The sequence below is a fragment of the Lampetra fluviatilis genome, chromosome 2 (assembly GCF_964198595.1).
Source record: "Lampetra fluviatilis chromosome 2, kcLamFluv1.1, whole genome shotgun sequence".
NCBI lineage: Eukaryota > Metazoa > Chordata > Hyperoartia > Petromyzontiformes > Petromyzontidae > Lampetra > Lampetra fluviatilis.
Window position 1 is genome coordinate 20,260,896 of NC_136276.1, and position 16,951 is coordinate 20,277,846.

The window sequence follows — 16,951 nt, forward strand, 5'->3', positions numbered from 1 at the left end:
AACCTTACTAATTGGCTGTGTCGGGTGGTGGCGAGTTTAACGACACATTTATATGTACGTGATCCAACCCAAAAAAACCTATATTATGCGTTATAATACTATTTATGTTTTTAGTGAATAGTGTATCCACATACTGGATGATTCTCTATCCAAGAAAAGTAATTTCTCTTCCGTAATTCATACTCCATTATAATAGTGATTTAAATAATCTTTCTAATTCAAAATTCAATATACGAGTTAAATGTACACTGTCCGCTTTGCATAAAGCACTTCAGAAAAACGACAATCGTAATTTTAAGAGATAATTAAAAAATCACCAGGTTGCCTGAAATGTGTTCCCCATCTACAATGTAGCACCTATGTCATCATGCATCTAAGAAAGGCAGACACAGCGGTAACAATAAGAGCCATGGGTTCGATTCCCAACTTGTTTGCCTTGCTGTGTGTCGTTTGTATATTCTCTCCCTAATCTTTGATTCTTTCGGTAAAGTCACGTAGGTATACAATAAAATAAATTAAATCACGACGTTTCGGTCGCAACACAAGCGTCCGTCATCAGGTGGGACAACCACAGCAAGAAACAATCGCTGAAGTAGGCAAAAGAGCTGCTTGTAACAAGAGGTTATATAGATGAGAGAGGGAGGAGGAGCCAGCGATAGAGAGAGTGGGGGGCGTGGGTCAGAGGGGGGCGGAGCACTGCAGGATCGACGAGGTCAAGGCACGGCAAATGTACTAGCGATGGGAATGAGCCGGGGCTGGGCGTAAGCAGCTCTTTTGCCTACTTCAGCAATTGTTTCTTGCTGTGGTTGTTCGACCTGATGACGGATGCTTGTGTTGCGCCCGAAACGTCGTGATTTAATTTATTTTATTTTTACCTATGTGACTTTACCGAAAGAACCAAAGAGTATGGATCCCTGCAGTCACGAAGACTTCAAATCTAGATTGATATTCTCGCCCAGTTCTGCATGGGTTTCCTCTGGTATCTCCAGTCTCCTTCCAGGTAAAAAAAAACACCCATACAATATACAGTTTGACACTTAGGCTTATACAGTTACTGATATTGGCCAAAAAACCCATTGCTGACAAATTACCTGCAAATTACTCAATTGATATTAGACACAGAAGCAACATCCACCGGACTGCAAAAACTTAGCAGGACCCTCCTGAAAAAATAATCCTGAGTCTCAGCGAGGCTTTCCTGGGTAAACAAGCAGAAAATCTACTATATTAGAACAAAAAACAAGTTTTGCTGGCTGGGACGCCGGCGGGCAAGTGCGTGGTGGTAACGGCACCATGCACGTCTGCGTGATGACGTCACCCGCATCCCACACCATTGAGCTGGGTTCGGAGTGAGATAGAGGAGGGAGGAAGCGACGGAGAGAAGAGTCGTCAGGGATAGAGTGAAGAAGGGGCGTGAAACGGAGAGCGAAGAACGTAAAGAGGAGAGCAAGGGTAAGTGACACACAGTGTGAGAGATGGGTGGATTAGGTAGCGGCAAGAAGAGTCTGGTAGAGGAAAGGGAGAGATATTATGTGGGTCTTTCGGTAAAGTCACGTAGATAGGTTCAAAGAAAATAACAAAAAACTATGACGTTTCGATCGCAACACAAGCGTTCGTCATCAGGAAGAGGATGTTAGCCTCTAAGGCAAACTGTTTATAAAGGTTTAAAATGGGCATAGCCCAAGTGTCAGCAGCAAGGACGAGCCAGCTAATGTTAATGTGATGGTCAATGACGGCGCTGGTGATGGGTTTCCACCAATTAAAGGACTGCCAGGTAAAAATCTGCATGTTCATATAAGATCGGAGAGCGGCCTCCACGGCGAGCGCGCTGAGGTGGCTATGTTAATGTGAGAGATTAGCACGTTAATGTGAGAGATTAGCAGGTTAATGTGAGATCGCAGAGCCGTCGCCACGTCGAGGTGGGCGCGCGATGGCTGTGTCGGTGTGAGGAATTGAACCTGTTAATGTAAAATCGGAGAGCCGAAAATAACAACTAACATCGGAAGGTGGCAGGATGGGAACATCACAGCCAGTTATGACTTAAACTTGTTGATCACGTCCTTCCATGATGATATTGAGGACCCAATGAAAACCATCACCTTGCCATACATAGCAGGGGTCACCAAAAATATTTCCAAAATCATGAGCAAACACAAGATCCAGGTTCGATTTAACACAGTACATACAATTTGTGGTCTGATCCCATCTGTGAAGGATGTGATCCCTGACATGCAATACCCCGGTGTCTACAAACTAAGCTGTGTCTGCAGCAGTAGTTACATCGGACCGTGCTCGAGAACATAAGGTAGATCTGAAACACGGTTGGACCAATACTTCGGCCGTGGCTGATCATTGTTTGAATGCGGTGGGCTCACACGAAATTGATTTCTCTAAGAAGAGGCTTACCCCCTTTTCCTGATGACGACCGCTTGTGTTGCGATCGAAACGTCATAGTTTTTTGTTATTTCCTTTGAACCTATCTACGTTACTTTATCGAAAGACCCAAAGAATATGCATTCCTGCAGTGACGAAAGCTTCAAGTCGGGAAAGGGAGAGTTGGGGATAAGGAGAGCGTGGGCGAGCGGTGACAGAGAGAAACGGGGAGGGTGAGGTGAGTGGAGTGGGTGAGATTGAGTGGAGGAAGGAGAGCAATACAGAGGGAAGGAGAGGTAGAAGAACAGACAGAGGGATATAGATAAATAGACACAAAGCAAGAATCGAGATAAAATCGGATATACAGGAGAGAGAAGATAAAACGTTTTGCTGGCTGGGAGAGATGAACAATCACATCGAAACGACGTGCAGGTTGCTGGTTAGATGAAAACAATTATGTTGGGCATTGCTGAAAATTAAACAAACCTAACTATCCGAGGAACAAATTGCGTTTCATTTACACGTGATAGTTTACTGTGAATCTCACACAGTTTTGCATCTGCTGTGGTTTTTCTCACACTCCTATTTGACTTTATTCTTTGGTTTTGCAATGCAGCGACAGTTTCACAGCTTGGCCATAAATAAAACGACTGGGAAAAAAGCGCGCTAAGTTGTTGTAAATTAAGCAGTAAAATAAGATCTGTAAAGAAAGAGTGATGTGTTATTATTCAAAACTTGTGGAACGTTAACCTACAAATGAAGTGTTATTACACCGCTGCCCCACAAAAACCTAATAAATTTTACATTCATGCTCATCTCCGATTGTAGCTGTCAGCCAGTGGGGGGGAAAAATATCAGAAGGAAGAGTATTCCAGACAGCCTCAGAAGCGCATCTGAAAGTGTGGGATGGGTTAACATAATGTGTGCAAATATCAAATATCTGCAGGTAACGTGACAAAAACAGACACAAAAATATCCCAATACTGACACAGAGACAGTCACTCACCGACAGAACCTGTACAGTGGATTAGTGGCTGTTGAGTGGCTTTTTTAGATCAACTAGTCTGCTTCACGTGTGACATCACAGTACCTGGTGGTCCTGGCTCGGCCACTAAAGGTACAATGAGATGATGGGTTTTGTTTTTTGTTCTTGCCAGCTTGGTAATCAGTGACAGGAGCAGCATCTGAGGTGGGCAGCTGGCCATGGTGGTCTGGCAGAGTCGGCTGTTCACAACTAAATAAGTGGGGCATGCTCGAGGGAAGGGGTAATTGACGTGTTTTAGAAAATCACGAATAGCCTATTTTTAATTGTATTACGAATAATCACGAGGGATGGCGGGGGCTTGCTTGTGGGCAGCCTCCTTCCAGCAGTTGATTGACCATGGTTGATGATCATTACTAATTTAAAAACGAGTGCATTTATGTGTACGCTTTTATGGGAGACTAGTGGGTTGTGAGTCATTTGTTATTTGTAATATTTCCGTCGTTAAATTGCACGTTCACGTATGGGGTTGATTTAAAACAATCTTCAGAGAGAAATAGAGAAAAATGAAAGTGCAATTATGGAACAAAAAAGAATAGTATAAATATTCCTCGACGTCCGAGGTATGTCACCTGGTTAAAGACAACTGAACAACTTCCGTCAAAATATCATGGCTATAGCACAGTCGACCAGCAGCAGTTACTGTGGGCGGGGTCAAAGTGTGGGCGTGTCCACCTCCTCCAACACGTCCGGTCAACGTAGAGGAGTAGGCCAAATTCCCTCCTCTTGAGTCACTCGAGTGACTGCCCTTCCTCCAGCAGTGCATTGAGAGAGCAATGGCAAGCCCCCCCCCCACCTCTACCATATACACATTTGCTTACTTCAAACATGCAGGCGTGCAGGCACGGGGTGATCCACCTATTGGAGAAAAAAATCTGCAGCCCCAAGGGTCCTCAGAAACCAAAGAAGTCAAAATGAGAAAAGCTTTTGGGCAGACAAATTGGCAGAATTTGCCTATTTTAAACGTGTAGATGCACAGTTGCCGAAGCAGTGAAATACATTACATGAACTTGGCAGCAGTATAAACAATTCAAAGGTGGCTGGGGGCCTCATCAGTGCGTAACTGCTCAAGGCACCACGACTTCAAAGACTGTCCTTGCACAGGCGTGATGACACACAGCCACACACAGAGAAAACACACCAGGAGTGTATTATGCGCAGCATTTGCAGCGCAGCATTTGCAACGCAACACATCCACCAATATTTGGGCATTTGTACAAACGTAGCAGTTTCAATCAGCGATTCTGTCAGGAGCCTGTGCATGAAAAGTATGTTGTGTCTTGTACGCCTATGATGTGTTGTGTGCTTAGTCTTATTAGGGGGCTTTTGTTTCGTTATTTCAGCCTTAGGCATTTCTGGAATCCTACGAGTAATTAAATCTCCAGTACATTTCACACAATATCCATTTGTGTAATATCTGAAAAATACTGCACAACAGAAGTTGGGCGTATTGGTGAAAAATGAAAAAATCACCAACTGCATTCAATTTTTCATTGCTAATCGGAATTTCACATGCAGGCACCAAACACCATCAGCATTAACGTGTGCGTACGACACGTTACGTTTGTTAGCTCTGCCTGGATGCATTGAAACCAGTGGGCCACTGAAGTGAAAAATTTAAAGTTTATGTGGTTACGAACATCGTAATGTTACTGCTGCTTATCCTTAGCAATATGGAAAAGGATTCCACTGGCATATAAGTATTTGTCACAGATATTTTTTTCTGAAAACCGTGTAAATTCACCCATGGTGCAGGTCACTTAAAAAACATTACGTTCTTTGGAAAAGAAAAAAATGAGAAGCAGAATTGTTTTTATTAATCCTGGAGAAATCAATGAGCTTTGATGCTCTTTTTCACAGATGTCTAGTAGGGGTGGGTCCGAAAGACAACACAAAAAACGAGAGGAGTGCAAAGTATAGGAAAGGTAAGCAAATAATTAAAAATAAACAAATAACATAGATAACGTTTATAAGTTTAATAATATAATTTCAAAAATCTCTCAACATTGCTGCTGTAGCTGATGCGTCTTATCTAAAGCTATCACCTTCCAGATGCAAAACAAAATATCAACCACAACTTGTCTGTGATGGAACATGTTCCGTGACACCTAGTCCGCATGTACACAAATTGATATCACAGAGCCACATGCATATGTACACACACGGGGCAGAATGTGCAAGCACATCTGCAGATGCTCGAAAACAAATACACTGCACATGGCCACTCTATACATCTTAGGATGAAGATTTGCACTAAAAGCAAATACAAACTCTCAAACAAATAAGCCTGCAGATGCCCTCATACATCAAGACGCGTCAGGAGAAATACACACTCATACATTCAGGAACTAGCAAAACGGATGATCTCTATCCTGCTGCTTGTGCAAGCGAATAAACATGACGACTGATGAGCAAACGATATGTTCTTCAATCTTGATTTGAAGCTTTCGTGACTGCAGGAATCCATACTCTTTGGTTCTTTCGGTAAGGTCACGTAGGTAGAAAAATAATAGATCACGACGTTTCGATCGCAACACAAGCACCTGCGTGACTTTACCGAAAGAACCAAAGAGTATGGGTATGTTCTTCACCAACGTGTCTTGAAATTTTTTTTACGTTTTTTTGCGTGACATATATTCATTATAACACAGGATATTGTAATTACTGTAATTAACCACATACCCTGACTAATCCTGGAAACAGCCACATTTTGTGCCTCTGATAAGAGTTATCGCTTATCACCATTTCCCAATGTACACACACTATATGTGCGCACTGTATGGCAGAAGATAAACCCTTACCATGAACCCATCTCATTATCCCATTAAAAGCAATAACATACAACAACAAAAACTAATTGGGCAACTTGACTGCCTGGCTTGCTGGATAACCGACTTATCAGGCATACCAGTGGGCCAAGTCTGCACGAGGTTGATGGCTCAATTCCAATAATTAATTTTGGGTGCGTAATAGCTGTATACAGATGCACGGGCTTATGTGACATGGCCAGCAATAATTCTGCAAGAGACACCATTGCAGCATGCGACAAATTCCAAAGGTGAAGATTGTCTCCTCCTTGCAAAGAACACAAATTTTACAAGTCGAACTTTGGTTGTTCACATTTCACTCACCTGGGTTAATAAAGGACAAATAATAGAATTATTGCCTGCTGCTGATTGGGTGATTGCTAGATGAGCAATGCTACAATCCTAGAGCATTGTTAAGATCCGAAAGGCATTTTTGAAAATCATAGGCGGCAATAAAGGGAACTCGAGTAACCCAATAACATTTCTTAAGTTAAGTTCTAATTCTGTTTCATACGCAGGAGGCTTTCGTGACCCATAACCATAACTGAGGTTTTTTGGGGATAGGGCGCGTGAATATAAATGTGTCGTTAAACCCGCCACCACCCGACACAGGTTTGTCACGTAAACAAAACGTGGCGTTACTAGTTTAGCACACAATTATAGTATTGAGCACAAGTTGGCTGTCGCCTGATGAGGCTATTTGTAATTACCGTCGGAAACGTCGTACTCGAATTGTAAATGTTGTGGGTTTACGCTCCAACACACCGGTGTGCTGAACTAGTAACGAACTGCCATGTTTTGTTTACATCACAAACCTTATTGATCGGCTGTGTTGGGTGGTGGCGGGTTTTACGACACATTTATATTCACGCAATTTAACCCCCCCAAAAAAGAAGCCTCTTTTCACAATTGAATTTGAAAAGTACACGTTGCCTTAAGGAATGTTTAAATATGTTACTGTAGACAAATCTGCTTATTGTCTGAAGCTATGTGGTATGTGGTGTCATTTTGAACTGAAAGCATGAACCACCACCTACACTCCTCGTGTGCAATGCTCTACAAGACTCCATTCTCAACAGACACATCAACTGCATCCATGCCAGCCCAAAATACTGCCACTTAGGGGGTGTCTGGTGGCTATAAGGTCAGCCATAAAATGCCTACTGTGACCAATGTCGACAGATGCTGCTCCATAATCATAAAGACAAATGAAACCATAGGGATCCAGTGACTTTCAATAAATCACTCCTGTTCCAAGTTTGCCTTTTTTGTAATTAAGCCACGGAGCGCGCAAGGGAGCAAACGTTCCAAACTCTGTATTAATGTCTCTCATTCACTGCTCAAGCAACACACGCTAGCGCCGTGAATACAAAACCTTGGCGGGATGCGAGCTCCCTCCCTCTCTCCATTCCCTACGTTACCACCCCTTTATTGTTCTTTTCCTTTCTGTGAAAAACCGAACAGGGCTGCTTAGGGTAACAGCAGACAAATGTACAAATATAAATCACAGACACAATTAACATGCGCGGCTTTGTGCCTGTAACTGTGTGTGCAATGTGCTCTCACTGAAGAAAGCGATAAATTAGTTGACATTTTAATTAATTGAAAATTACAACATATTCTATACAGCCACGGAGCAATCGTCTTCAGGTGAGGGAGCACCTGAAGACGATTGCTTGTGTTGCGATCGAAACGTCGTGATATTTTAATTTTATTTTTCTATCTACGTGGCTTTACCGAAAGACCCATAGAATATGGATTCCTGCAGTCACAAAAGCTTTAAGTCAAGATTTAAATGACAACATGTTTAATGGGTCTTCACGATCACAGTTATGCTCGCGCTCAACACCGTAATTGTAAAATGTCAGATATTCTACCCAGTACACAGACACACATACACTTGATTGTGTACAACACTGAGACATTTGTTTAGACCGTAATGTCGTGTTGTGACACCGAGTAGACTTGCAAAGGAAGCATTTATTTTCCTTCGTTGCAAGAGGCACCTCACCACGACCCTTCTCACCCTTCATTGTGAACTCCATTCGCGAAGGAGACGCGTGTACATCGCAGGCCAATGTGCAAATCTCCTTAATCAATGGAAGGTAAAAATGGAAAATTAAAAACAAGCCATAGTCGTGTGACTGTGGCCGTGCAACCCAAACTTTGGACCAATATTGCAAACCAATATAGCTCTGCGCTCCATCAATGGGGAATAGCTCAACCACACCAACTCTCTCCTGAATCCCTTTCGTGGCCAGCAGACCTCGACATTGCCATTTATCTCCAGAACATATAGCCATCATACGCAAGCGCAGAATTATGTACTCATCTGCGCCCGTGTTATCTAGACGGCGTTTGGTAATTGCTTTTGCATGCATATGCTAACCATACATTCTGTTTCAATGCAGTGAATGCTGTAAAGAATTGCAATTGCAGATTTATGTTTTTCCGTACCCAATCGTTCCTTTTATAAGATTGCTCGAAACTATATATTCTCCTTCCTCAGTTAAATAGAGCTGTTGCTCCTGTAAAACAAATTGGCATTCTACATTTGAGAAAAATATGATTTACAAAAATGCTTTGCTGTATGTATGTTGAACTTCTTTCACACCGTGCTAATTTGTTGGCTACGTACTGAAAGAACATACTTAAGTTAGAGACATCATATTTGACTGCTATGTTAAGGGTAAGTGGGCTTGGATGACAGCCAGCAGACGAGACGAATGATGGAGTGTCAGCCAAAGGAGAGAGCATTCATTGCCGAGAGCACGTCGACTGAAAAGTAGAGTGTTACATCGCAGGGTGGATTGTCACATTGCAGGAGGGATTGTTACATTGTAGGGTGCAGGTCCCCCTCGCAAAAGAGGTGTTTAACGTCAAGGATTTTTTTAACTGGTTAAATAAAGGTGAAATTAAAAAATATCGCTGAACATTTGACAGGTGCTTGACATCTTGCGGAGGCCTTCATCCAGCAGTGATAGATTATGGTTTATAACGATGATGATGATGATGAATGTTAGGCTTGTTTCAACCACACATTACATGTCATTTTAAATGTTTGTACACATACAATACACAGATACAGTACAATATAGAAACTCAAAAAATATTATTTCCATCGTCCATCAACATCATGATGTTCAAATCTTGCATATTATAAACACAATCTGGAGATGTTCTTGTACTTTAACATCAAGATACAACATGCGTAAATACAAACATGTTATGAGAAGTAATAAACAACATTACTTTTTTGGTCGACATCGTTATCGAATTATAAGAAAATTTAAAATGAAAATTGGGAAATACAGTGGGTTTTTTTTTGGGCTCCAAGCTCAGAAAAGCCACAACAACCAAAGCAAATTCATAAAAGCACACAGACTATGTTTAGCAGAGGTGGGGCCCTCAGTTGCCCTATGGTAAGATAGTTCAGCAAGTTTAGCAGGGGTCATGGATCAATCGACAATGACCCAAAGTCCATGCAGCCCTCGGAGGCAGTAAAACCCAAAACAATTGGTTGGATTGAGAGGGCTTTTGGAAGGTCAGTGAATTAAGTGGTAAAGATGAAGACAAAATGGATTTTTTTTCAAAGAAGCTTTTGAAGATAGATCAAACCCCACTCGGGCTAGGGATGAACCCTGGTAGCTCTGAATCTATACAGGGCTCAACACACACCCCATTAGAACGCAGACTTATTCTCGGAGGCAATAATATCATAAGTCAGGAAAACACGTAGCCTTCAAGTGATGTGACACAAGTAAGATCAGAGCAGTGGGGAGGAAGAGGGTGACACTTTATACATGCATACAAGCAGCCCCAATATTCTTCCATCAGCTATGGCTGTTATTGCCCCATTCTGCAACAGATATTGTTTTTCATTGTTTAAAACTATATAATTGCTTGACTGCTACGGTATGACTACATAGGACACAGACGTTCACATAAACCCATCAGCTACTATATTTGTTGCAAAATATTAACATCAGTTTGATAGCCTTGTGAAAGCACAATGCTTCGACTCTGGAGAATAGCATTTCCAAGTAGCATGTGGGCTAAACTACACGACCATTGAAGCATTTGGATTTGCAACTTTAAAAACTTAATTAACTTAAAACTATGGATCTGAGATATGACGGCATTAGTTGCTTCTTCATAGGCAAATTATTATGATTTATTCATCAGGAAATTATTATTTTTACTATTTAGTTATTATTGTGAAGAGGTATCAATTCCCATGCCTTATGCCATCGTAACTAAACTGCAAATACATATTTCAGTGCGTCAATGTCATTACTGACGGACAGAACGTATTGTCCATACACCTTGACCAGGGATCGGGAGTGTGCGGATTGGTATTTTTAACTTGCTAATACCACTACACCACTGCAGCTCCAATTATATGCATGTGAACACGTGTCTTTAAGGCAGTGACTAAAATGTACAGTTCTATATCAGCAGGCTCTGATACCAGTATCAGCACAAATGTGATGTTAATTTAACATCTTTATTTATTTGCCATTACATACCACTATCTACAAACATTTGAACAAACAAAAAACACTGAAACTGTTTTAGGAAACAATGAGAGCAAATATGACATTTTATTCATGAAAAAGCAGTTTCTCACAAAAAAGTGGTTTTCTGCATTAAAAGTGCATTCACCACGGGACGGTAGTCCTCCAAAGCGGTGTTTCTCAAACTGTGTTAGCCACCCACCCCATGTGACAAGATGCATTCACTTCTGTCTCTGAATACGAGTAGTACAAAAATATTAATATTACTGGAACACTTTTTTTTTACACAGAAGGATGTTATTAACCAGGTAAAACATAAACTGTTTGTGGTTTTTCCACCATATCTACCGGGTACTAGTCTATTTTTACACGCTTTTATTTAGCTCACTCTGTCTGTTATTGTTGTTGTATCCTCAAATCTTGTGTCTAAATTTTAACCCACTTCTCAATGTGGTATCGACTGCAAACTTGGTATACTTATGTCATACTGATGACAATACTATATTCTATCATTAAAAATAAAATAAAATATTTTTAAACATAATTTTTTATGTTATGTTTCGGCTTGGGTCTAATTGTCCACGCTCAACTGAAGTTGGCTGTACATCACCACGGTCCCTTACGTTATGGCAAGCTTCGGGGCCACTTCCTAGAGTCGTGGAGTTCTGCCATTACTCGTACGGTACATTTCATTAAAGCGTGTTTTTTTAAAGAAGTTTTTAATATTACTTATTCCGAGTTAATTTCCCCCGGAATCCCCAGCGTTCCCAGTCTCCCACTTCCAGCCCCGCCCACTTCCCCCTACCCCCATCTCCACGTCCTCTCTCCTCCTAGCCCCCCCCCACCCCCCTCTCTCTCTCCCCCCTTGCTCCTCCCCCCCTTTCTTACCTATATAACCTCTTGCCACGGCATCTCTCTCACCCACTGCATTGTTTCTGCATTGGCATAGCTGCTGCATTGGCATTGTTGCTGCATTGGCATTGTTGCTGCATTGGCATTGTTGCTGCATTGGCATTGCTGCTGCATTGGCATTGTTGCTGCATTGGCATTGCTGCTGCATTGGCATTGTTGCTGCATTGGCATTGTTGCTGCATTGGCATTGCTGCTGCATTGGCATTGTTGCTGCATTGGCATTGTTGCTGCATTGGCATTGTTGCTGCATTGGCACTCGTGCACCGCCCATGCTGCTGGTGTTGTTGATACACTTGGGCTACGCCCATCCCAAACCCTTTATCAACGGTTTGCCTTTAGAGGCTGACTGACTCCTTTGCCTGATGACGACTGTTTGTGTTGCGATCGAAAAGTCGTGATTTTTTTTATTTCAATGTATTTCTAACTACGTGCCTCTACCGAAAGAACCAAAGAGTATAGCTTTAAGGTTGATTTTTTTAAGGGTGGCTTTTAGATCTTATGCCCAGGGTGGTTTAAATGAGGGTAGTTTACTTAGTTTAATTTTATTAAAATAAAATATCATAAGTAAGATGTTAATTAACGTCCGAAACAAAAGGTATAAACATCGTGATTTACGTCACAGTCAACGGACCACGTGGAGGACCGTCACGGCCCACTCGTGGTCCAGGGACCACGCTTTGAGAGCCACTGCTCCAAAGGTACAGAGTGGCATTATGAGTTAATGTTAAACTGTAACGCATCTACCACTGCATTCTGTCGTAAAGCATCGCCAGTTTCTCTCTAGCGTCAGTCAGTCTCCAATAGGGTTCCACCCCTCTGTTGTTCATCACTTGTAAAAGAAATACAATGTTTCATTGTAATTACTTCGGTGGGGAAATTACATCGTCGGCGTAGATATATAAAACGCGTTGTTTCGCATGCGTGCTGCTGCCGTGCGAGCACATCAGTGGTATGAGCAGCAAGCAAAGGAGCGTGTCAGCCCATGATAACTCGCCTCCGAGGACCAACCAGATAAAGAGCAATACCCACCACATTCAGCGCACCGCCAGTCAGCAGTGCCTTGTGGCCGCTGCAGATAACGCCCCAACCACCGCGCAACAACAGAATCATCCAACATCCGGCATCTCCTGCGGGTTAACCCCTTTGTATCCTCACATTTCACGCGTTGCCGATCAGGCAGTGCGATTTTTTGCGGGTCCCTCTGACTGCATCCCAACATTTATTTGTTTCAAATAGGTAGAGCTTTGATGTTCTCAAAATATTAATGGCACACTTGAAATTCTTGCTTCAAATATATACACAGTATATGTGGTTATATTTGCCTTTGCAAAGGGGCGCCACGGTGGTGAGATGTTATCGTCCTCCCCGGATACGCAGGAGGTCGAGGGTTCGATCTCCGACCCTGATGCCTGTATATTTGGAGTGTGCATGTTCTCCCCGTGGTCGCGTGGATTTTTTTTTCTCCGGGTCCTCCGGTTTGTTCCTCCACATTTAGAAGCATGCATTAAGATTATATTATTTTGGTGCTATGATAGTCCAAATGATGGGCCACTTTGTTGAACTATAATTTGTGGCCAGGTCGCTTCTTAAAAATAAGTTAATATCTCAGTGGGCTTTGCCTGGTAGGATGGGGATGGTTTAGTTTCATGTTAATGTGTTTTTCTTATACTTTTCACGACTATCATGTTTTTGTATTGTTTGTTGTTGTAATGTTCTTACTCGCCAACTACTGGGCATCTGTGAAAAAATAGCTTTATAGCTCATCGGATTCCTCCGGTGTGAATAAATATTGTGATTATGATTCTGAGATTAAACCATAATACTGTACATTAAATAGTATGCACTAGTTTAATACGTTTCCGTGAATAAAAAGTACATGTTTTAATCAAATAATATGTACACTGAGAACCATGATCACGAACAGCATTATAGCCCCCATGCTTTTTTTAACGATACAGTGTGCTGGATCACGTGTCTAATGTGTTGTGAATATTGTTTTTACTTGCAAATTAGAAACGGTTGCATATGGTCAGATATATCCATATAACACAATATGGACAACGTTTACTGTAGACATCACAATTAAATGAGAAAGAGTTTTACTTTAGCTGAAAATTATCTCTGAAACCCTTGGTACCGTAAGCAATTTGACATTCACCTCTTTCCAATTTTAAACCATAGTCCACTATCGATGTAAAACAAATTAATTGCTTTTAAGTCTTCGTAAGGGATTTTTCGATGACTCCTTTAAATAACATCCAACACCACGATTAAAGTGGAAAATGAAATTTTTTCTTGCATTGGCGCCCAGTGCTGACCCTACAAAAAAGAGGACCCATGATGTAATAGCATATTTCACACTTGAGTTTGAAAGTGCTATTTTCACGAAGTGAATTTCACATCTCGCAATTGCATTCGGCATACATTGCTTGAAACTTATAATAGTGATCTGTAAGCATTTTTTTTTTACTTTTTTGATTTTGAAATTTTATAAACTTTGCAGTGTAATAACACGTTGATGTCTGGGATGCATTGTTTTGAAATTACAAAAGTACCACCTGGAGAATATGCATTTTAATAATGGACAACGTTGGCATATAGTAATTGTTTCATATCTACAGCACTTTAATTTTAATGTTTGCACTCCTCAATACCTGTAAATTTATAATGGCATAACACAATTAAAATATTGTAACAACAAATATACATTATCAATGAATGTCCACTGTGATATATGGGTTATAGGAGGATGAATCTATAAATGTGTTACTTTACACATTGGTACAGTTCAATAAATACGTGATAAAAAAAAACTACTAACGCACAGCAACACAAACACAATTCAACACTGACACTGGGGAGCTGTGAATTTCACGATCAACATTGAATCAGTTGTTCAAACACGTCATTTATATCTGCTGTGCCAGGAAACAAATACGCTCTTCTAACAAGGGAAACCATTTGCATCGCAGTCCGGTGCAACGACAGTCACTTACCTTGTGAAACGCACACACACCCCCGCGTCTGAGAAAAGTGCCCAACAACTTCGACCGAACGCGAGAGTTGTGTGGGGTTTTTTTTTTGCGACATGAAATCTTTACAGCATGAGATTATTATTATCATTATTATCACTACGCCCCTCCAAGCCGAGCAATTCAGAGAGCGGCATCGGTGCAAATTTAGTCAGAGGCGCGTGCAAATACTTTCATCTGTGACAAAGATAAAGATCCCCCGTATAGCCTTTAACAGACTGTTGGGGCAACTGCTGTTAGCGAGCACCTATGAAGGCCGGCACGGCACACGAGGGGGTGGGTGGCCAGCACCACGCCCAAGGGCCGCCTTTGTCTTCCGAGTAGCGATGTTTACAAACCGCACCAAGTGCTCATTTGAGGCTGGGTCTACGTAGGAGACGCCCAGGACCGGTTCAGATAATCGTTACCGGTTTTATCCGTGAGCGGGAATCGAACCCGGACAGCGGGTTCATGGTGCGGTGCACTCACCGCCACGCTACCTCTCCCCACTTTATCCGCGACACACACACGCGCAGTTTAACCCGTAGTAAGTAGGCTTTCGCGACCAATATTATCCATAATATATGTGTTTTTTGGGGTTAGATCTCGTAAATATAAATGTGTCGTTAAGCCCGCCACCACCATGCGACACAGACAGTTCGTAAGATTTGTCACGTCGACGAAACATGCCGATTCGTAACGAGTGCAGAGCAACCGGTGTGTTTGGAAAGTCAACCCACAACATTTACAATTCGAGTACACGTGCACACACACACATACATACGCGCAATAAAAAAAAAATGGGGCCAACCTTGGCCAACGGGCAACAACAGAAACCATAAACGAGGAGGAGCGAAAGGCGTCAAAAGCTCGGAAGCCCGTCACCTGCCGCGCAATATTTTTTTTGTGCTGCAAAAAAAACTTGCCTGGCCCTAACCACCACCCCCCACGCCCTTTACCTTTCTTGCACTTGGAGCGCCGCCGTCTGCGCCGCTTGCATTTGCGTCGCCGCGCGGGGCCGAGAACGCTCGGCGTCGGGCAGCGTCTTGCTGCTGCTGCTGCTGCAGATGTTGCTGCTGCTGCTGCGGGTAAAGCCATCGCGCCCGTCAGAGCTGAGCGAGCCACGGGTTTAGTGAACAAACCTCCCACTCCCCTTCCCCCTGTCCGTCCCGCTCCGGACACTCCAAAAAGTCTCGCCCGAAGTTCACCGGCGAATGGGAGACAGCGGTCGTGCGAACGCGAAGAAAGATCCCGTCGCGTAAACGCCGCGTCGCCCGCTAAAAAGTGCGGGTAAATTCCGCTGCGGTGTTAAATTAAACAAAAAAAATTCATTTAAAAAAGTCGGAATGCAACGAGGAAAGTCGATGAGATCGACGGGTGAAAATGTGTTGGGCTTCTCCAAGAGAGGAGAGTTGAGAAGAGAGGATGTTGATAACGCATTGCCCCTCCGTGCTACACGCGACTGCTGCTCCCGTGTATCGGCACAACGAAGGAAAACTCGCGCGAGCTGTCTCAGGTCAACAGAGCTTAATGAGCCTCCCCTTTGCCGAAACGCAAAGTGTGGTTAACTCAGTGCGACCAAAGGCTGAGGGGGAGGCCACGCTGCCTTTCTACTCCCTCTGCCTCGATCCTGCCCATCACGAGCCTCCGATTGGTTCCAATTTATAGGGTGCGCTTTGGTGTGACATCATACACGCAGCAACCAGCCTTTCGCGAACGCGCTCTCTAGCTAGAAAAAACCACAGCGATGTCGCCTTAACCTACAGCCAGTAAGCGTAACAACAACGTGCCGTCTGCAAAGGCGGAGTATCTATACAAATGTATTGCACTTACTCGCACGTTCATTCCATGGCTGGTGTGGCACACTCACTCGGTATGCAGAGCTACCGCGTACTATTCCGTTCATTTATTTAGTTGCCTTCACTTGCGATTAAATGCGTTTGTCTGTCCTTTTAGTCAAAGTAAGTGGAATGAATGCAACATCGAAGCAACACATGCGTGATAGAGTATAATAGAGAAATGACACTGAATTCGTTCAACAATGTGGGGGGAAATATCAAGAAAAAATACCAAGAATGTGATTGTGCATTGGCAATTTAGCAATGCAGTTTACAGGGCTTAACTTCTCACTGAGTGCTTTGTGGGTCGCTGGTAGACTGAAGTAGGAATGCGACGAGTATCCACAGTCATAGCGAGGGGTATACTGGATGTGGTGGGCCTGCTGTAGAAATATATATTTTGGGCCACCTACCTGAACAGACCCAGCTGAAAGGACGCCCTGGCAGCATG

At 42.7% G+C, this 16,951-nt stretch overlaps 1 protein-coding gene across 3 annotated transcripts in view; it reads right to left on the reverse strand.

Annotated features, from left to right (window-relative positions):
• Positions 1 to 16,305, reverse strand: part of ADARB1 (adenosine deaminase RNA specific B1) — a 109,220-nt gene extending 92,915 nt beyond the window's left edge. For all 3 annotated transcript variants that reach the window (XM_078871844.1, XM_078871834.1, XM_078871825.1), the window contains exon 1: positions 15,622 to 16,305. In XM_078871844.1, the coding sequence (XP_078727970.1) occupies positions 15,622 to 15,760 (139 nt within the window). In that variant the 5' untranslated portion in view covers positions 15,761 to 16,305. The remainder of the gene's footprint in view (positions 1 to 15,621) is intronic.
• Between the last annotated feature and the right edge of the window lie 646 nt (positions 16,306 to 16,951).